Here is a 23,250-nt window from a genome sequence, read left to right on the forward strand (position 1 = left end):
TGTAGCCCGGGTTCCCAGGAGGGGGCCAGGGAGAAGGAGGAGTGTGGCGCCTGTTGCGGGGCTCCTCTGACCTGAGGGAGCCCCGATTGAGAAGAGGAGACGCGCCGTGAGGAGCCCCGTCGGTGAGTGGGGCCCAGGGCTGATGCGAAGTCTGTGCGTGCCTGTGTGTATGCCTGTGGGGGAGGGGAGGGGGGGGGAGAGGGAGTGTGTGCGCGTGTGCGCGTGTGTGCGCGAGGGAATGTGTGTGCGCATGCGTGACGGTGAGAATGCAAGGCAGGGGATAGTGTGCCTGTATGTGTGCCTGTATGTGTGCCGTGTGCCTGCGTGTGCATGCGCGCGCCTGTGTGTGTGTGTGTGCGTGCGTGCATGCAGAGGGGTGGGGGCTGCCTGTGTCTGTGTGAGAGCCAGGGCTTTGCACCGCGCATGCGCAGCTATCAGACGCGCGCTCCCGAGGTGAAATCTGACAATGGGAACGCGCGGGTCTGATTGCTGTCCACTCTCCTAAATACGGGCAGCATAAGTTGTCGAGCTGATGCATTCATGCTTCGCATGAATGCCACATCAGCTCGACCTAAAAAGGAGCACTTTCCTACAAAAAAAACATGGGGTAAAGGGTTATTAAGAGAAGAGATTTAGTGCAAATAGTTTGAAGTTGGGACCACAGGGCAGAAGGTAAGAAAATAGGGGGAGTGGGGGATTGAAGAGAATAAAAGGGAGACTAATGTGAAAACAGCCATGGGGGGAACAGTAAAGAAAAAGTAGGCAGAGGTCATGAAAGATAAGAAAGGATAAATGCAAGGCAAGAAGCTTCTAGCAAAGGGACGAGGCACTGTGTGGACCTAGAACATGGCATAACTTGCGACTGACAACACATACCTGTTCCGATGGACAACCCACTACTGTTGGACCGGATTGTTTTTGAGTTCAGAACCTTTTCTGTTGTAAAGAAAACAAAGCAAGGTTCTTAGTGGCAGTGTAAGTTCAATAAACCAATATCAACATACTATTCATACATATCTTCAAATCAAATACACAAGTAGAGAAAAGGATGTTTGGACTGACTTTAAGTACAACTAAACTATACTGATCTACCTGTTCCTAAACTCATTGGTAAAAAGTGCACTCTAAATCCTCGTTTAAGTGCAATTCCCGTAAGGCACAGAAATGCACATTTTCCCTTCATAAAGAGGTATGCTCGCATCAACTTCCAAATAGTCTTTGCCTCGGTCCGCCAAAATTACTTTTCCCTAAGTCCTGGATATTGGGCTTGCAGTTTCATGAGACAGAAAAAGTAATAGATTTGTTTTGTTAAATATCATTCAAAGTTCTTCTGTGATTATGTGTGGCTGTTTCACCCCTTCAGTCTTGTGAATGAGGAACTGGTTTTCACCATGTGCTTTCCCAGTTCCTGGATAATGGCCTAGAAGGTTTCTTATTGATGTCCAAGAGGAATATCCCTCACCCCTCTCAGGCCAATACACTAATGGACTCTCCCCTTGAGAAGCACAAGATGCTAACCCTGGGTAGATTTTATAGTCAAGCAGAGGGAAGTCTATGTAAACTGGAAATAGATGAAATCCTAACGTAATGAATGATTGCTCCAATCGTACAATGGAAAGAAGTACACTTAAGCGCATACATTTATATTGGGAATCAAGTCCTTTAATCCATCTAATCAAATACAGACTGGCTGCTAGGTAAAAGCGGTTACTATTAATATCAATGCAACTGTGCAGTTATCCAGACCCCCAATGAAACTCAAAATGAAACAGTAGGGAAAAAAGTGAGATAAAAGCCATATATTTTATGAATGTGTAATAAAAATAACCAGACAAATTCAATCAAGATGGCCTGACTATGTATGCATTTTCAATTGAGGGGGGAAAAAAAAGTGTGAGCTACTCTGCGGAGATCAAATCTGACAGAGGGTCACTGACTGTTCACTTCAGGTAAAAGTAAAGACCAGATGATCAAACTGCTCACCTTCGGTAATGCTCTTTCTGGTGGATAGTTTATATAACCTCAGATCCCTCACCATGTGAATAGCATAGACTAGATCTGGGAAACTCTAAAGCAGTGCTCCTGGGTGTGGTAGAAAGTGCTGTGCGAGTCTGTGTCAACCTCGTTTCCCTACAGAAGTGACGATCAGAGCAGCATTATCGCCACCCATGCACGCTTATGCAAGTTTATTTTGTAAGCTTAGCTGCACCCTCGGATTCGGAGCCCTTCAGTGAATTGGAAAAAAGGAAGTTTTTAGAAAGAAAGGAGACCATTCATTACATTGGTGAGGTGGGAGGTTGGTGAGGCATCTGCATCTAGATAGTGTATCCACCAGAAGGTATAGGTTACTTACCCTGTAAGCATCTATTTGTAGTGTGTAGTGTCACAGATTCATATGCTTAGCATTATCCTGCCATCTAGTGTTGGGACAGTTACAAATGATTTTTATTCAAAGTATTTTTATTTTATTTATTTAAACTTGTATTGCGCACAGCTACCCTCAATGGGTTTCCCGGCGCCAGAGATAGATAGAAGAAAGAAAACAAGCAGAAGGCCCAAAACAGAACTGGCTGTGCAGGGAAATTAATTGAACAAAAGAGTCTTCAGTTTTTTACGAAAAGGAAGGAGATCAGTCTCAGCTTTCAAAGCCGGCGGGAGAGCATTCCACATCTTTGGGCCAAGATAATTTATTTATTTATTTATTTATTGACATTTGTAGAGCGCGGCGAATACCCGTGGGCGTCTCGGCGCTAGTTAAGGGATGGATCAGCAACTGGGGTAAAGAAGATATACAAGGCTATTGGTCAAATAACCACGTCTTTAGCTGTTTGCGGAATGTGAACAGGGAGGGACTTGCTCGGATATGTGCAGGAAGGGTGTTCCAGAGTCTAGGGGCGGCAACCAGGAAACGCCTGTCGCCCCAGGTGACTGTTCTAGTGCAAGGCACAGCCAAGAAGTTCTGAATAGAGGAACGAAGAGATCGGGTTGGGACATGATGGAGAAGATTCTGTTTGAGAAAGTGGGGACCTTGATTATTGAGTGACTTGTAAACAATACACAGCGATTTGAATTTGATACGGCTGCGTATCGGGAGCCAATGGAGATCCCTAATGATGTTTGTAACTGGTGCGAACTTGGGGATCCCAGCCAGCATTCGTGCGGCTGCATTTTGGATTGACTGCATCTTATTTGTCACTCGGACTTGGGCATTTAAGAATAGAGCATTACAATAGTCCAAGGAGGACAGGACTAGTGAGCTGACCAGTGTTTTCCCGGCCGTGTTCGGTAGGAAAGGTAGTATTTTCCTAATCATTCTCAATTTCATATGAGCTGAAGCCGCAGTTTTATTCGCATGTGCCATAAAATTGAGGCCAGCATCGAAGATGACGCCTAGATTTCTCACTTTGCTAGCTGGACTCGGCGGGGGACCGAAAGATGGTGGCCACCAGACAGGTGACCAGCCCGGGGAGAGGTGACCGAAGATGACCACTTCAGTTTTTTCTGAATTGAGTTTCAGACAATTCGTGGCCATCCAGTCACCTATTGCCATCATTCCTCTCGTGAATCGATTGGCCACTTCCTCCCCGTCCCCTTTGATAGCCAGTACCAATTGGGTGTCATCGGCGTAGGAGGCGTATAAGAAAACGAGCGGCCGCCTATTTTGGCCAGTTTAATTCTGGGACCAAAAAATCGCCACTAATGGAAGATCTTAAAGTCCGACCAGGCTTATAGTCTTGAACCAGGTTCTGCAAGTATTTAGGGGCAGAACCCTGCCTGATTTTAAAAAGGAGGCATAAGGTTTTAAATTTTACACGGTTTGGGACTTTAAGCCAATGAAGGTCACGCAGAGCCTGAACTGCGGAGGATCTCCGAGGTACGTTACACAATAAACAGGCTGCCGAGTTTTGCACCACTTGAAGCTTGTTTATAGTGGCCTTGTCGGCCCCAAGATAGAGCACATTCCCGTAATCAATACGGGAAATCACAAGAGCCTGGACGACAGTTCTCCGAGTAGAGCAAGGCAGCATCCACAGGATCTTCTGCAACCATCTTAGGGTGGAAAAACAGATTGCAGCGACCTTTGTTACCTGCTGTCTCATAGAGAGTGTATCGTCTATGAGGAAACCTAGGTTGCGGGCAACGGGGGCTGGCTTCGGCAGAGGACCCATATCACTGGGCCAATGTCGAGGGCCCCACAGGTCTTTATTCTTGCCCAGGATAACAACCTCGGTCTTGTCACCGTTGAGCTTGAGCAGATGGTCGTGCATCCAAGCAGCAACGCGTGACAGGCCAGATTTCAAGGCCGAGATCTCATGGTCCTCACTGCTGGAAAGAGAGAACACGATCTGCGTGTCGTCGGCATACAAATAGATTGTCAACCAGTCGTCCCCCACGATGGTGGCAAGGGGTCTGATATAGATATTAAACAGCAAAGGGCTGAGAATCGACCCCTGGGGGACACCGGGTGCCGATGGATAGACAGCAGATTCAGCTTCTGTCGAGAACACCTGAAAGGTGTGCTCACCTAAAAAGGAGGTAATCCAGGCCAGTGCAGATCCAGCAACACCAAGGGAGCTGAGAGACTCAAGAAGAATGGAATGAGACACGGTATCGAACGCTGCACTCAAATCCAAAAGGATGAGTGCAAAGGTCTCCCCGCGGTCGATACCGTGCCGAAGCCTCTCCGTCACCCCGAGGAGAGCGGACTCGGTGGAATAGCGTGTGCGGAACCCGGATTGGGACGGATGAAATTGGCTAAATTAGAGGTGTCCGCACCGGTCTTTTTCAGCAGGGGAACAACCATGGCATGCTTCCACTCTTGCGCCTACAGAGATGAATTTAGGAGTCTCATTAGGACTCTCCGTGGCTCGAGGTCCAACAGTTTTAGAATTTTCATAGGAACAGGGTCCCGAGGGGAGCCTGACCTAATACTGTTCAGGCACGAGAGGAAAGTGGTGTCATCAAACAGAAGCCAGTCGTGGATATACATTGGAGGGAGAGGACTGCTAAAAGTGGCCACCGGATGGGAATCAGCAAGTGGCGGGGAAGTATTCAAGAATTCATGAATACGCTCCACCTTGGAGATAAAAAAATCTGCGATGGCATCACACTGTACTTTATCCAATGCCGGAGCAGGAGGTACTGTGTCTGCTCCCGTTAGCTTCTTCACCACAGCAAAAAGAGTCTGTGGACAGTTCTGTGCCTGGGTAATCGTAGATGCGGTAAAGGTGGCCTTGGCCAATTTACAGTTAACATGGTAGCTTTTTAATGCAATTTTATAAGCCACCTTACTAGAGGTAGAATAGGAAAGTCTCCATTTTCTTTCCAACGCCTAGCACTTGGCTCGTTGTAGTTTTAGATCTTAAGAGAACCAAGGTGCAGGAGGATGAAGGGATCTGTGGTTATTAGATATAGGAGGAGAGGATGCAATTACAGCATCCATTAACCACTGGGAAACTGCAGCATTAGATTCTGGTCCAGAGCTTTCCAAAGTCTGAATAGATTCAGTAAGATGTTGATTGAATCGCACCATATTAAGCTTGTCCCACCGATAGGAAGGCTTGCTCTTACCAACACAGGGCTTAGGGTTGGGTAAGGAGAAAGGTAACAAAGTGTACCGCAAAATGGTCAGACCATTCTAATGGGCGGGCCCTTTGGGAGCAATCATAAGGCAAATTAGAAATGATTGGATCTAACAGGTGACCGGCCGAGTGAGTAGCCCCTGAGTTACGAAGTAAAAGATTAAAAACTTCAAGATCAGACAATAACGACTGACTGAGAGTACCTTCAACATCTTCAAGATGGATATTTAGATCACCAAGAATGGTGAAATTAGCCGTTTTGAGTAGCACAGGAGATATAGTGTCAGCCAACGATGATATCCAAGGGCCAGCATTGCCCGGAGGACGATATATTAAAAGACCGGAAAGTGTTAATTGAGGGCCAATCATTAATTTGAAGAGTGCTGCCTCACTTCCAGGGAGGGGGAACGACTCCAATTTACATTGGTAGATGGTTTTAAAAATAATAGCAATCCCCCCGCCCTTCCCGGAAACCCTGTCCTGGCGTCCCATTGCATAATTGTTGGGAACGGCTATGGCAATGTCAGGTCCAGAGCTTTCGTGGAGCCAGGTCTCAGTCAGAAACAATGCATCTGGCGACTCATCATTTATAAAGTCAAATAGATTGAATTTATTTTTAGGGAGCGATCTGCAGTTTATACTCCAAAATTGGAGAGGAAGGGAGGCTAAAAGTTTTAGTGGGCTTCCTTTTACCCCGGTGATGCGCCTTAGTAATTTGTGTCTTTGAAAGCAACATCTTACCGGTGGAAAAGCCACAGCCAGCACAGGTAAAGTACTGGGTAGGCAGAGTGCACAACGTACAAGTAGTCTTAAAGTCACGCAGTATAGAGACTCCTACTCTGGTGTGCATTGAATAGGTTGCTTGGTTCCTTTGTTAGACTGATTTTGGCTCATCAGGTGAGCGTTAGAAAAGGAGCAATAAAGTGAAAGAATAAAGAAACATGCATATAATTGTGAATGTGTAATTTACAGTACTAAATATATTATGAATTACAGCAACCAAAAGATCCCGGGGAAGAGGTGCATATGAATCTACGGTACTACAATACACTCTACTAATAGAGGCTTACAGGGTAAGTAATATTCCAATCGTAGCATGTGTTGACCGTAGATAGATATGCTTAGCATGGAATGTAAAGCAGTGCTCTTCTTTGCAGTGGCTAGCGACTGGTTGAAGTACTTGTTTGAAATAATGTTTTAAGTACAGTTTGACCCACTCTTCCTTGTTGATATGTGAATAAATCAACACAGTATTGTATCGTAAATGTATGTGGGTTATTCCATGTTGCTACTTCACAAATATCTTCTACAGGGATATTTCCTAGAACAGCCATAGCGGCTCCTTGTTTACGTGTGGAATGAGCCTGTTGGGAGTACTGCAAGTACTTTTTTGGCTTTTTGATAACATGTTTGAATGCATCTAACTATCCATTGAGCAATTCCTGCTTTGGATATAGGTGCACCCTGGTTAGGTTTGTTCAAAGCAACAAAATGATGCTGCATTAAAAAAAAAATATTTTGCTCAATCAATGTATTTATTTATATTTATTTATTTACTCATTTGTATGGCGCGACAAATCATCCCCAGGGGGCTCTCTCGGCGCCTGGGAGAGAAGTACACTGTTACAGAGGGCTCATTTAAAAAGCCAGGCCTTAAGAAGCTTTTTAAAATGGCGGAGGTTAGTACAAGCGCGGATCTCATCTGGCAGGGTGTTCCCATGGGTGGGGGCTAAGTACGAAAATGCCGGACCACCCATCCTCCCCTTTCTGATTCTCCGTACACAAGAGCAGATTACGACTGCTGAATCTCAGCAGTTGTGTGGGATGGCACCGTTCAATCCTCTTCATCAGGTAGGCTGGCCCCATTCCATGGAGGGATTTAAAAAACAGACATAACAGTTTAAAGATGGACCTCTTTCTGATCGGGAGCCAATGCAATTGGCGTAGGAGGGGTGAAGAGGGGTCCGTGCCGGCTTGTTGAGGGCAAGACAGGCTGCCGTGTTTTGGACCACTTGTAGTTTAGAAGCCAGGTCCCCCCTCATCCAGACCAGCAGTGAGTTGCCGTAATCCAGTCGACTAACTAAGAGCGACTGGATCAGAGTCTGTCTGGCCGTAAACGGAATCCATGGAAAGATCCTTCTGAGCATTTGCATGGTTCCAAAACAAGTGCCTGCCACCGATTTTACCTGCTCTTCCATTGTTAAAATGTTACACATTTTTATGCCCAAGTTCTTAGCCCATCCTCTAGGGGCGGGAGCATCTCCTAGCTCAGGTGGCCACCAATCAGTGGTCCACATCTCTTCCGCTTTGCCAAATAGCACTATCTCAGTCTCAGAGGAGTTGAGCTGGAGAAGGTTCTTCTTCATCCAGCTTGCTATGCTGGTTATACAGTGTCTGAATTTAGGTTTAGTGACCCCAGGGCTCTTCTCGATGGGGACTATCACCTGGGTGTCATCCGCATAGGATATGGTTTCAAACCCACAGTTCCTGATGATTGAGGCTAGGGGAGCCACATATATGTTAAACAATGTGGGGCTCAGGACCGAGCCCTGTGGTACTCCCTTATCCACACTGGTGGTATGAGATATGAATGACCCCAGCTGGACACATTGTGTTCTACCCGCCAGAAAGCTCTGGATCCAATGAAGGCACCGCCTCCAACACCAATCTCTCATAACCAGTCCAAAAGGATCTGGTGAGAGATAGTGTCCAAGGCTGCCGACAGATCCAGCAGAACCAACATGACGGGATGTCCCTATCCAGGGACATCCTTAAGTTGTCCGTAACCTCCAGCAGTGCAGCCTCCGTGCTATGCTTGGTAGTTTAGTCTGCCCTGTTCCCATGATGCACTGGGCCAGGGACAGACTGATTTGCATATAGCCAGGTTCTGAGCTGGGATGGTGCAGTGAGCTAAATAACGGTGATGGATCAAGCCCTGATCTTTGGACTGGGTAAGAGTGGTATGCTTAATTCAGACACTCTGTTCATCACCACCCCCTTTTCTGAATCGTCCGTGCTATGCGAGGCACGGAAGCCCGACTGGGAGGTATCCAGTATGTTGTTGTTTAGTTCTAGATACTGGGAGAGATGCCGATTGACTAATACTTCCATGATTTTAGCGCAACAAGGGAGGAGAGAGATGGGTCTAAAATTCTGAAGATCGGTGAGCTCAGCTAAGGGCTTATTGAGCAGGGGTTTTATGTGCGCACTTTTCCATTTGCGGGGTACAGTGGATGTGGCCAGCGAGATGTTACAAACTTACACAAGAGCCTCAGCAAGGACAGGGGATAGAGCTGACATAACAGCAGGGGGCACCAAATCTGATGTAGAACATGATCGCCCTTTTAGTGTGTGTGTGTATATATATATATATATATATATATATATATATATATATATATATATATATATATATATATATATATATATATATATATATATATATATATATATATATTATATATATTCCAACACTAAGTCAGCCCATTAGAATGAAGCCACATAGCCACAGATTAACTTCCAGCAATTTATTGAGGATACGAGCAACAGTCTGCCAGCCAAAACCATGTCCTCTTAGAACCAAACGCCCGACGCGTTTCGTGCTTCGTGAGCACTTGGTCACGGGCTAGTATTAGTAAGCAGTCCCAGAGTCCATAAGCTAGCACCTGTGTTCAAGTGATGCCTGCCCCAGTGGGCGTGTCCACAGGAACTGCCTGCTGGTCTTTGTAGTGCTAGAATCTTGAAACTCCAGTGAGTGGCTCGAGGGGTGTAAAGTGAACGAAAATAATAAAACCTCAGTGGGTTGAATACAAAAGTCTTGGAAGGCTGTTGAGTGACGCCCATATTCATGCTTCTGTGGCCTTCCAAAATGCTGGCGTGTTTAGGCACCAGCGGAGATCCGCGGCGGGGCTTCATTCGCGACCGGGCTCGGCCGCTTTACATTCCAACACTAAGTCAGTCCATTAGAATGAAGCCACAGATTAACTTCCAGCAATTTACTCAGGATACGATTATATATATATATATATATATATATATATATATATATATATATATATATATATATATATATATACACATACACACACACACACATACATACATACATGGATACATATCTGCTACTGAGTCTGGGTTAGGGAAGGACCCTGATGGCTATTTGGTCTGGCTTGTATGAAAGGATGAGACCCTTTGGGTAGAAATTTTGGATCAGTCCGTAGAACTAATTTGTTTGAGAACATTTTAAAGAAAGGTTCTTGCAGAGTAAGTACTTGTAATTCACTTATCCTTCTGTGAGAAGAGATTGCCACTAGAAAGGCAACTTTCCATGTTAGAATTTGGAGTGGACATGAATGAAGTGGTTCGAATGGTGGCCCCATAACCCTGGTAAGGCAATGTTTAGGTTCCGGACTGGGGCTGGTGGAGTGAAAGGGGGGATAACTCTTTTGAGTCCTTCCATGAATGCTTTGATTATTGGTATTTTAAACAGGGACATATATTGCCTGTTTTTCATGTGGGCAGCTAGTGCTGCTAAGTGTAATCTGATAGATGTGGATGCAAGCCCGGTTTACTGCAGATGGAAGATATAGCCTATAATGTCTTGTACTGTAGGTGCTTAAGGCTGAATCGGCTTACTTGTACAATAATGTAGTCTAGTTGGAGGCCTACAAGTTTGTTTAAGGAGGTCAATACATTCTTGTGGTAATTTTAGATGCCAAAACTCTAGTATTTCGGGAGCCACATCACTAAATTTAGCTGCTTGGGATTGGGATACATTACTCTTTCTTGATCCTGAGTTAGTAGATTTGGCCAAAGAGCTAGTTTCTTGTGTGGCACTAAAGATAGTTGCAGTAGGTTTGTGAACCATGCCTGTCGTTCCCATGTTGGGGCTCCTAGGATTAGTGTTAGAGATGTTTATGTTAACTTCTGAACCACATATGGAATTAGTGGGAGAGAACGAAAATACTCCTGATCAATTAATCCATTGGGCATTGCCCCTGGATTGAGGGTGGTGCAACCTGCAAGCTGTGTTCCCCATGTTTTGAAGTAAGAGTGGAGTAGTTGTAAGTTGATCTTCCACTAGTGTACCTGCTGAGTATATCTGCGAAGTGGTTGTCCACACCAGGTAGGTATTCTGCTAGGAGGTGGATTTTTTGATAGACTGCCTAGTGCCAGATACACTCTGATCGGAGGGATAGCTGTGAGGAGTGAATTAGTATCAGTAGTCAACAACATATGCTTCATGGTGGATACAGGGAAAGCAGCTTTAATCCTTTTGGACTTATCCGCAGCCTTTGACAACATATCGCTGACCTTGCTTGTTGAAAAGCTGCAGGAACAGGAGGTCACAAACCTAGTGCTAAAGCGCTTGACATCTTTTCAGTGATAGATCTCACATAGTTATGGTGGACTAGTTTCGTTCGGACTCCATAACGTTGCCATGTGGGGTTCCTCAGGGCTCTTCTATGAGCCCTACATTATTCAACATGTATGTCTCACCCCTGGCAAAACTCATAAGGTTCGTTGGGCTCCAAGCGTTGTCCTATGCTGATGACCTACAAATTATTGTGTCTATCTACAAGGACACAGAGGCAATCGGTACCAAGTTTAAAAAAGTGTATGCCGGCTGTTGTCACATGGATGAAAAAAGACGACTTAAGACTTAGAGACAAGATGGAGGTCTTGATCTTTTGCAGTCAACCATCCATATGGACTAACTCGTGGTGGCCAGATAGGCTGTGGGTTTTGCCTACTCCAACTGACTCCGCTAAGTACCTCCGAGTACTGGTCGATAAAAGTGTATAGTTAAACCTGCAGGTCAACCAAACGGTTTTGACCTGTTCATCGATTATTAAGTCCCTTAGGAAAGTATTTCCTCGAATCCCCTTTCCGGTATGTAAACATGTGGCATTGGCACTCTTTATTTCCAGGTTAGACTACTGCAAAGCTCTGTATCTGGATATTAACAAGACTGGTATTGCAAACTGCAGCTGGTCCAGAATGCTGCAGCTAGACTGATCCTTGATGTTCCCAAATTCCAATCAGTCTCAGCGGGGATTTGGAAGCGTCACTGGCTGCCTGTGAACAAACAACTTTTTTTTCTTCTTCAGAACAAATTTTATTTCGACGACGAATTGCATATGGGACACCGTCCCTCAATACATCGAAGGACCAGTGAGCAAATAATAAGTCAGTGCATACATTCAGTTCAATCAACGTTTAGAAATAAAACAGCCCTCCCAACTCCCACCCCCTACCCTCCTTCCCAGTACCAACCCCCCTCCCCTCACACGGTCTACATAGTCCAATAGCAAAGGTTATCAAATCACTAACAGTGTGTACACCTCTTCACCCGGGCTCCATTGATAAGTGTTCGGCATCAACGTCCTGTTGCGCGGACGATTCCAGCCATAGCCCTCTATAGTCGGCCCATCGCTTCCATATCTTAAAGTGTTTCCGGGGGCAGCCCCTGGTCTGGAACACCGGACGCTCCAGCTCCATACAAAAGTCCAACCCACTCTTCCACACTTCCAATAAAGGGGCCCTGGGGTCCTTCCAGGCCTGGGCAATATCTCTTTTGGCCACTTTAAGGCCCAGGACTAATAGATGGCGTTTATATATGTTTCCTCCGACCTGTTCCATGATATGCAGAAGGCCAAGCTGCGGCGAGCGAGGAAGGTCCCTGCCCAGCACCTCAGACAAGCAGTTCCATACACCCATCCAGAACCTCGACAACTTCTCGCACGACCATACCGTGTGGATAAAGGTGCCCACCGCCCGCTCGCATCGCAAACACTCAGGGGAGGCAATCAAACCAGCCCTCCACAGACGGTCCCTGGTGTAATAGGCCCTGTGTAGGTATTTGAATTGTATGAAACGTAAGCGCACTGCTATTGCCGCTCCTCTTGGGGCTTCCAGGGCCTCCCGCCAGTCCTCCACCTCGAATGCCCCTATGTCTCCCTCCCACACGGAGCGCAATGTGTCTAGTGGAGAGGAGCAATGTGTGACCAGGGAATGGTAAATGTTAGAAATTTTCCTTTCCTCCAATTCCCCATAAATACCTTAGCCTCAAGGGGACTGAATTCGGGCAGTGAGTCCAACCCTACCAGAGAAGGGGACAGGGCGTGTCGCAGCTGCAGGTATCTAAAAAATTGGGTTCGGGGCATGGCATATTCCTCACTCAATGCTTGGAACGACTTGAGGGATGTGCCTTTCATGATATGTCCCAACGTGGAAATGCCGATGGCATCCCAGCCCTGAAACCCCTTCAAGGACGCCAGGGCCGGTAGTTGTCCGTTCTGCCACAGCGGAGTCTCTCTTGTCAATTTATTCCACCCCCCCATGCGGTGTAGAGCTCCACACCACACTCGGAAGACCACCTGGGTAACCACAGGGAGCCTCTTCCTGACGGTCGCTGAGTATAGGATAGTGTGTAGCGTGAAGCACTCCATCTTTCCTTAGGCTCTGCTAAATTTCCAAGATCTTGGAAGCAGGCCCTAGTCACCCCATTAGTAAAAAAAAGCAGGATTAGATGTAAACGACCCTGCCAACTATCGACCAATATCCCAGTTACCTTACCTCTCAAAAGTGCTGGAGAAACTGGTCAATAGACGGCTATCCACTTATTTGGAAGCCAATGAACTGTTGGATGTCTCTCAGACAGGTTTCAGGGCGAACAACAGTACTGAAACAACACTTTTGGCGGCGACGGATAATATCAGGGCCCAGGTGGATCAGGGTAAGACAGTCGTCCTGATACTCTTGGATTTATCGGCGGCTTTTGATACCGTACCACACGACCAACTACTGAAAGCCCTGGAAGGGAAAGGTATTCGAGACAAGGCATTGGGATGGCTACAATCCTTTTTGGCGGATCGAACACAATCAGTGTGTCTGGGTGATTTCATTTCTCCCCAGCGAAACATTAAATATGGGGTTCCTCAGGGGGCTTCATTAAGCCCAACCCCGTTTAATGTATTTGTTTCCTCATTGGCAGCCATTGGAAGAAAGTGGGGTGTTGAAATGTGTTCTTATGCTGACGACACCCAGCTGATGGTCACCATTGATGAGAAAGATGATCCTAAAACTCGACTACTAAAATGCCTGACTGAGCTGGCCAATTGGATGCAAGAGCACTGTCTGAGATTAAATGCAGACAAGTCAGAAATCCTCCTGTTTGGCAAAAATCCCCAGCTCTGGGACAACAGCTGGTGGCCAAGTAACCTGGGCTTGCCCCCAAATCCTACCATAAAAGCGAAAAACTTGGGTGTGGTACTGGACAGTGCTCTGTCCATGAAATCACATGTCTCCACTGTCTGTGGCAGAGGCTTTGCATTATTGAAAATGCTCAGACGAGTCTTCCCCTGGATTCCGACTGAGTGTAGGAAGACCCTGGTCCAGTCGCTGCTGATGAGCAGACTGGACTACGGCAACTCTCTGTTTGTTGGAATGGCAGACTATCTTTTCTCTAAACTGCAGATAGTGCAAAATGCCGCGGCAAAGGCTGTATGCAATAAGAAGAGATATGATTCGGCCAAAAGTTGCATGCGAGAACTACATTGGCTCCCAATGCGACAAAGAGCCAACTTCAAATTACTGTGTATCACACACAAGGTACTTTACAATACAGGCCCTACCATTCTACACAATAAAGTCAAATTCCATAGACCATCGAGGAACCTTCGATCCAGAACTTCAGGAAGAGCAAACACTACCCACGTGAAGACTGTCAGGATGGGAGAGCGGGCTTTCTCTCATCTAGCTGCAACCAAGTGGAATGATCTACCTCCCAATCTCAGACTGACAGAATGTCTCTTATCATTTAGGAAACAATTAAAGACACTACTCTTCCCTAAACCAGAATAATCAGTAATCAATGCGGTCACCGTACCCCTCAGCACCAAACCTCAGCGCCGTGATATCCTACCTAGGATGATTGTTAGCGCTTTATAAATAAATTAAATACAAATTAAATACAAATATTATGTATCGCTCGAGGGCATAGGCCGGGTCGCCCCAGTCCCCATACCACCAATCATTGAGTACCAGCAAGTGAGACGCTTGGTAGTAGGACAGGATGTCCGAGGTGGCCAGGCCCCCACAGTACGTGGAGAGAAAGCATGTACGAAGGGCCACTCTCGCAGCTCCTCCAGGCCAGAGAAACTGGCTTAACGCTGAGTTCACTTGTCGGAACCACTGCGGCGCAATGGGATATGGATGGTTTTGCAACTGATACAAGAGGCGCAGGAGGGCTACCATCTTGAATATTGCTGAACGGCCGTAAATGTTCAGGGGCATTCTGGACCATGTTTTAATATCGGATCGCACGCGATCCCAAACAGGTACCACGTTGCGCGCCCAGGCCACTCCCGGAACATCAGTCAAAAAGACGCCTAGGTATTTAATACCGCCAGCCGCATCCTGCAGCGCAGACGCCCAGGGTCCTCTCACTTCACGTCCCCCCAGCACCCACAGCATGGACAGAACAAAGAATTCTTTAAATGCTCTTTGTATCTTTCACAAGGCTCTCTATAACTTTAGGCCTGGAGGGCTTAAAAACGTTCCAATGATATATTCCCCTCCCAGACAGCTGAGATTCCTCAGGCAGGAATCTTCTAACTGTTTCTAACTATCGTAAATCGAGATGGGGAGGCAGATCCTTTTCGGTGGCCACATACAAGCTTTGGAACTCTCTTCCTTATTTCATCTCCAAGCTCACGTTCTATTTCGTACGGCCCTAAAAATTTGCCTTTTTACTCTTTAACGAAAGTGCTAGTCCTTATATTTTCTTCTGCCTGTCTTCTTACCAAAGACTAACTGCGATCAGCACTTTTGATGCCTTTGGGCAATTGTTTGCGCTTTATAAGTTTACCTAATTTCATTTTACTTTCTGGTGTAAGTGATTGCGAAAAGCTTTGAGGGTTAGCTGAACTGCTAAAAGCTCTAGATGGTTGATGTGTCTGAGCTATTTTCAATAGACCCCGAACTGTAAGATGTTGCATATGTGCTCCCCATTCCTGAAGGGATGTACCTGTTGTGAGAAGTTGGCCCGATATGCAGCGTTCGCTATTCTAGCGACCGCTATGTATCGTTCCAAACGACCCTTATGATGATTGGTTGTAAGTCAACCTATAGACCAGCTATCCTAGTAGCGTGGATACGAGCAGTCTAAGGCTAAAGACTCGAGAGGGCGTGTTAAGCCAGCTGTTTACCACACATGTATCCCTTGAACACCCAGTGAAAGGACACCACACAAGTGTTATGAAATAAACGGTATATTTATTTAAGAATCACAACAGCCCTGTACTCTTTATGAGGACAGGGTACTAAGCACAAACCAAATCTCTTAGGAAAATACTTCAAGTGCACAATTAAAACAAGTGTCCGAAGACACGGGAAGTTTAGTGGTCTCGGGCGGACCCGATAAGGCAAGTCGGAAGCGAGGGACTCGGGACCCTAGAGTAAGGAGGCTATGCAGGCACCGAAATGCCGAAGTTACCTAGCCACGAGGGCTGCGGCTGCACAAGTCTTACAGGCGTCGGGGGTCTTCGCTGACGAGCCAGGAGCCGGAAGAAAAGGAGTTGCTGGCCGGCGACCAGTGATGAATAGTTCGTAGAGATCCAAGCCTGGATCAGAGATCGTTGATACCTGAAAGCAGAGGGGACCAAGTTCGTACTACTAGCCAGTAGTCAGAGGGTACCAGGAGGGCACCGGTTGGCCGTCACCTCGACCAGGTGAGTGGGCGACGCTAGGCTCTGCAGTCTCACGGACCAGGAGGCGTTGTCGGCGACCAGGATGGAGGTGCGAGCTGTCCCACGAAGGATGATGCTGTCGGCGTCGCTGGGCCCAGGATTGGGGCAACAAGCCTTGGCAGATCTCAGGGCCACGTGGTAGGCCTAAGATGGCGTCTTGAATGGACCAGGAGGGTCCGGGGTGCTCCTCTCGGAAAAGGGAGCAAGGGCCGATCTGGAGCAACCAGACCAGCAGAGTTGTTTGTCGGTCGTCGTCAAGGAAGGGCACAAGCCAGCGGCTAGTGACCGGACAACGTGCTGAGCAGCGAGCAGAAGGGCCCCACGCAGATCGTGGAGATGCTGGGAGACTGCACTTCGGTGCTGGAGCGGCTCAGGGTCGGGGCTTCTCGGACCCCAGAGCACTCACCAGAGAATTGCTTCGATGGTCGTGCTGGTTAAGAGCGTGCAGGTTCTGATGATGGCCGGTCCCTCGAGGTCTCGTCACACCCACAGATCACAGCTGAGCTGATGACGTGGGTAGAGGTCAGAGGTGCCAGGGAAGCTGGTTCTCGTCGAGCTGGGCCGTCGGATTCCTTGAGGAAGGACTTACAGCAAACCGCAGAGTTCTTAGATGGTGCCCGCTGATGCAGGGTGACTACTCCTTAGTCACAAGGGAGAAATCTTGAGAAGAGTCTCGAATGTCCTTTCGTAGAAAGTAGTTCTTGATTCAAAGATGATCTAATTTGGAAGGGTCCCCGCTCCGGCCTTTATTCTAAAGAAAGGGGTGGGTACATGACTAGGTCCTGCCCTAAGGGTGGGACCAGGAAGGGGGGTAGTTACACCCCTCTCCCCTGCCGGACTTTCCCCAGGCCAGGGCTGGTGCCCCTGGAACTGGTTCTAACCGGCAGATGCGTAGTGAGCACCGGGGTGCCACTCCGCAGTCACCTTCTCGCAAAAGCCCTACCTACCCAGAATACACAAACCCTGTCTGGGACGGTGCGAACACCGCCCTCGACAGGAAACCCTTTGTCCAAGCTCTCCTCGCTGGAAGGACTCCCAGCAGCAGGAGGTCAGACTCGTGTCTGTGGTGGCAGCATCCATTTTGTGGAGCTGAGGCTTTAGTTAACTTTAACCGGGGTTCACAGTTACGTACATGTCGTGTCCCTCTAGAAGGGCGGAATGCTAACCTCGTCGCCAGAATTGGTGAGGGGGCAGCATCCCGATTCGTATGACACCTTACTCGACATGCCTTGATAACGCGACACCGAAGTTACCGATGTGGTACGCGTTATCATGGAACAGCCATTGGGTCTTGATTCCGCAAGCTGCAACCGGGCTCGGCTCGGGCCAGAACCTAGTTCACACGAGCCCACGCACTCTGCCTTCAGGATTGTCAAGGCCTGCCATAGGAGTGACTGATAGGAACTCGGGTGTCCATTGTATGGTTAGATATAGAGCTACTATACCTAAAGCAAAGGGTGATTACACGACTTTGCCCCAGCTGTCATGCAGCCAGTTGTGTCAAATTTAGGAGGCCAGCCAGGGGTGGCATAATACATGCTGCAGCCCCTGGCGGCCCTGGGTACACCTATGCCCTGCGTTACGGGGTCTGATAAGGTGGCCCAGTACCAATTGGTAAATGCACCTAGGGTACATATCGTAATTTAGAAAGAGAACAGCCAGGCTGTGGGTCTGATTGGCAGGCCCACAGCCAGAGAAAGTCGTAAACCAGTGAAACAAAAGCAAAAAATCTGGGTGATCATAGGATTGCAGACCCTACTCTCCTACACCTGTGACTTGCGGAATTGGGGCAGGTTGTTGCTGTACCACCACTGCAGAGAGCGAGGAGTTGCTGGCCCTACAAGCACTAGATCTTTTAGATGTCCCTCCGCTTGAGACCACTGAGAATGCACAGTGGGCTGAAGGGGACGCATATGTAGATGAGCGTTTGGTACGAGGACTATGCAGAAGACATCATGCCTGAAAACCACATTACTACTTTTACTGCGAGTTGAGCTTGTGGTTGAAAAAGAGGTAATGTTTCTATGAACTTTGTACTCTTTCTGGACTGGGATACGCTTTGACTGTAACTGAATTTAGAGTTGCACCTAGGAAAGGCTGAATTAGCAATGGTTGCAGATGAGACTATTGTATGTTTAAGGTAAACCCCAGTTTGTGCAGGAGGTTGAGAACCTGCTGAGTGTCTTGAAGATACTATTGGTAGCTCGGGCTTTTGATGAGCCAATCATCTAGATAGGGGAACATATGTATTTCTTCCCTTCTGGGTGAGCCACCAGTACTACAAGGGATTTGGCAAAATCCCTTGGAGCTGTAGTGACCATGACGGGTAGCAGCTTAGACTGACAGTGTTGCCGTTGAGTTGAAAACGTAGAGAACGGCAGTATGTTGGATGAATGGGACTATGGAAGTATGTATCCTTGAGGTCTAAGGCGGTCATAAAATCTCTGTGCTATAGCAGTGGTATCATCTCTTGCAGTGTGACCATGTCAAAGTGTTCTAAGAAGATTTAACTGTTGAGTGGCCTGAGAGCTAGGATAGGCCTTAAAGTTTTGTCCCTTTTGGGAATGAGAAAATAAAGGGAGTATACTCAGTGTCCATAATATTGTAAGGGCACAATTTCTCTAGCCCCTTTTTGTAGGAGAGATAGAACCTCGTCCTGTTGAAGGGTAACATGTTCATGTGGCATATTTTGTGTTCTTGGTGGAATTGTGGGTGGTGTTGGAGTTCTAGCTAATACCCATTTTTCATTATAGATAGTATCCATTGGTCTGTGGCGATGTCCTGCCAGTGTGGATAGAAATTATTTTAACCTTCCCACGACTGATGTTCTATGTGGTTGGGGGGAGATGTAGGTGGTCACTGTTCGAGTGGTGGGAGTTTTGGATGTGGTTGCACAGCCTCTACCTCTATAATTTGTTTTATAGAAAGTTCCTCTGGTAAATTGACTGATAGGAACCCTGTTGTTTATGTCCAGTGCCGGAGTCATTGGAGGAAACCCTCTGGCTGCACTTCTGTACTGACCCCTATGAAGGGAATGCCGGTATTGATATGTTTGTAGGGCCCCCATTGCTTTAGCGGTTTAATGTCCTTTTTAAACTTATTTAGCATTTCATCCACGTGTGGTCCAAATAGATTTTGTCCATCAAATTGTAAATTAAGCAGGTGTTGTTGTACATACAGTTTGAAGCCGGAGACTCTGAGCCATGTATGACGCCTGAGGAGGACCCTGGTGTTAACCTCAAAGGCGCTTGTGGCTGCGGCATCTAAGGCCCATTGTATAGTGGCATTAGATATAGCCCTGCCGTTGTCCGCCAATTGTGTACCACATTGTTGGTATTGATCAGGGAGATTCTACAGTAGTTCCTGCATTCCATCCCATGTGAAACAATTACATCTGGAGAGTAGTCCCACAGAATTTGCAATACGCATGTGGTTGGCTGCTTGTGTTGCAACTCATTTACCTGTAGCATTAGATTTCCTAATCTCTTTATCTGCAAGAGGTACATTCCCTGTGTCTTGGGAATTTGCTCTATTCCTGGCTGTGTGTACCACTAATGAATCTGGTATGATTTGGCCCTAAATATAGTCAGGGTCCAAAGGGCATGCTTCACATTTCTTTTCAATTAGAGAGGTGACTACCCTAGATTTAACTGGCTGCTTAAATATGCTCTGTGTGGAAGACAAAATACCTTTACTTATAGGGAACGGTTGGTGCCTAGTTTCCCAGTGTTCAAAAAAAAGAGTCTTTTGTCCCTTGTCTAGTTTGTCCAGCAAGCACTCAAGAATGAGCTGCAATACTTCACTAAGATGGCCACCTGATAGGAGCTCCGGTCCGGAGCTCCTAGTGCTGGGGATCCCTTTCCTGGAATTATCCCTGATAGCACGCACCACCGTCGGCGAGAAAAACGAGCAACCGGACCGTAACAAGTAACTGGATTGAACAAAAGTAACTGGATTAAGAGTAACTGGAATATCGCCGCAAAACACGGACCTGCAGCAGTGACGACTGGGGCCCCTGCAGCCTCGACGAAACCCAGGACGGCTGGAATTGAGCCGAGTTGAGAATCCGACTCGCCTGAAGTTCACCGCCTGTACCCGACCCGCCTGAAGATCACCATCGCCTGTACCCGACCCGCCTGAAGATCACCATGCTTGCACCGGTACTGAGACCGGAACGATGATGAGGACGCCTAGGAGGCTCCGGGCAGACAACTGCATCCAAGTGCCCCCTTGAGTGTGGAGGTGCCCTGCTTGCCTGCAATCACCTCCGGCAAGTGATCAGTGTCACTGAAGCCGCCGGGGCGGGAAACAAGCGGACGGGAGTGGGTGCTTACAGATCCGGAGCGGGTGATAGAGGACGCGCCAGCGGGAGGCTCCCCCCCCCCCTCCCAGTGGATCAAAGAGATCGGTGCATTCGGCACCTGTTTGTGTGCGTTGGGCAACATTCTCCGGCGGGATGCTGTGGAGACAGTGGAGCAACGAGAAGGGAGCAATGGGCATTCAAGCAGCTCCGGTGTGCCCTGTCTGCAGCAGCGCTCCGGCGGGAGGCTTCCCCCCCTCCCCCCTCCCAGTGGATCAACAAGCTCGGGTTAATGGGGCAGCTGGAGCGGCCCCGGTCTTTGCCCTGTCTGTGTGTTTTGGGCAGAGGCCCCCCTCTCCCCCCTCCCAGTGGATCGGCGAGAACGGAGCAACCGGCATTGGGAGGGGCTCCGGTGTACCCTGTCTGTTTGTGTGTGTTGGGCAACCATTACGCAACTCTGGAGGTGCCTGATCTGGGCAGCAGCGTCAGTGAAGACTCGGAAGGTAACTGCACGTATAGCTACCACTCTAAATAATCATGCCGATTTTTCACTCTGCATACTGCACGCAAAACTACTTGAGCAGCGGCAGGGACGACTCGGAAGGTAACTGCACGCAAATCTTTCACCTTAATTACTCATGTCGGTTTCTCTCTTGCTGCCCGGAATTATGCACGGGGGAAAAAAAATGCTACTTTAAACAAACTTGCCGGTTTTCTACCCTATGCCTGGAATTTCAAGCTGATATCTGTGTGCTTTGTATTTTTCGCGGGCTTTGCGATGGTTACACTCTCCATTGGCTAATCTGGCTGGGGCCATAAACTGAACCCATAAATCGCCTCCCTGCCCACAGGATGACCATGAGGCTACATACCAACGAGAGCAGGGATCAGCAAGACAGAGATAAGCCTCTCTCTCTCCTCACCATCTAGCAGCATAGAAGCGGAACTCTATCCTCCCCTTTAAGCAACACGGAAGATGGACTAACTCGACCTACCCAGAGTAGAAAGGGAAACTAAACTCAACAATCACTACAATTTGGCTGCCATTTTAGACTGGTCTCTCTCTCGCTCTTTGTCGGCCATCATGATCTAGTCTTTTTCACGATTTGACCACACTCTAAGAACTGGCCTCTTTAGACTATTTTCAACTAGCGAATGTCTGCTTTGTATTGCAGTATTATACCTCTACTTGATATTAATGCACCGATCATTAGCTCATCTATTTCTGGCTGCTCTTTAGTAAAATGTTTGACTCATTTAGCTCTTTGTTTGCACCTGTACCTGGTTCCTGCTTATCATTAGCATTATACCTCTACTTGTATACTGTACAATTGTTATAAGTTGCACCCATTTCACCTTCTATTGCTGTATTGCACCGATCACTACCTCATGTTTTATATAATTACATATTATCTTTTCCTCTGCATTTCACTTTCTATTGTTGTATTGCACCGATTACTACCTCATATTTTATCCTTTATATTTATATATATACCTTTTTTCTTTTTTGTAAGCTGCACCCATTTCACTTTTATCCCTGGAATGCACCATTTGCTACCTCCTATATTTTGATGATGTTGACCGCTCACTAGTGTCACCTCCATGTAACTTACTGTGTGCTTCTATTTGTGTATCGCACCGATTACCACCTAATATTTCTATATAGTTATATATATAAATCTTTTATTTGACCCCGTTGCTTATCTGTATTAATTGTATTATGGATGTACATGACGGTACTGTTTACTCTTCTGAACTACCTGTTTGACTATGCTCCCTCATTTACCCCTTCTGTGTAAAGCGCTCTGATATCTGCAAAGATCTTGTCCGCGCTATATAAAACTTTAAAAATAAATAAAATAAATAAATAAATTGTTTTTGCCATGGCTCTGTGCTACTTTTTGTGTTTTTCGGCATTGAAGATGTGGAAGATGTTGAAGAGCCGTTTGTGCCGGTTGCAGTCTTGAATATGTCCAGCAAGCACTCAAGAATGGGCTGCAATTGTTTGTGCCATGGCTCTGTGCTACTTTTTGTGGTTTTCGGCGTTGAAGACGTTGAAGAGCCGTTTGTGCCGGTTGCAGTCTTGAGTATGTGCTTTTGATGCTGACAGCTTAGCTTTCAATGCCGAGGACTTTGAGGTGCACCATCTTTCGGTTCCAAGAGTTTTTTTGGTTCCGATGTGCGCTGTTTAGGCTTTGATTCTTTGCCTGACTTTGCGTGTGCAGATCTGGTCTGTTTTGGTGCGGGAACAAACTTTAATGCCTTATATTTTTCTATGCTAGCCAAATGCTTTCCAGGCAGAGTGGATCTGTGTGTTGTGCGCCTGTTGGTGAGACTTATATAGCCCGTGGGCAATGGTGCTCCAAAAGTCGGTTTGGGTGGTTAGGTAGGGCATGTTTCGCTGAGATACTCATGTGCCCCTTTGTGGAATCAGGGTCGGAGTCCGAGGTTTACCCACTGCTAGCCAGTAGTATCTGCACATCTGGTGGTGCAGTCTGCGTCTCAGTGTCCTGTGTTTCTTGTTTGGGGTCTGGCGACAGTTCCCAGAAGAGGACAGATGCACCTTCTGTGAGTCCCTGCATGGTGGGGTCGGTCTAACGACGCTCCCTTCACTGCT

General features: G+C 47.2%; 1 protein-coding gene across 1 annotated transcript in view; it reads right to left on the reverse strand.

Moving 5' to 3' along the window:
- NEK9 (NIMA related kinase 9) overlaps positions 1 to 23,250 on the reverse strand; it is a 341,543-nt gene that overhangs the window by 52,011 nt on the left and 266,282 nt on the right. The window contains exon 18 of the mRNA XM_086937511.1: positions 877 to 936. Coding sequence (XP_086793637.1) covers positions 877 to 936 — 60 coding nt within the window. The remainder of the gene's footprint in view (positions 1 to 876; positions 937 to 23,250) is intronic.

This window comes from Lissotriton vulgaris, chromosome 9 (assembly GCF_964263255.1).
Source record: "Lissotriton vulgaris chromosome 9, aLisVul1.2, whole genome shotgun sequence".
Taxonomy (NCBI): domain Eukaryota; kingdom Metazoa; phylum Chordata; class Amphibia; order Caudata; family Salamandridae; genus Lissotriton; species Lissotriton vulgaris.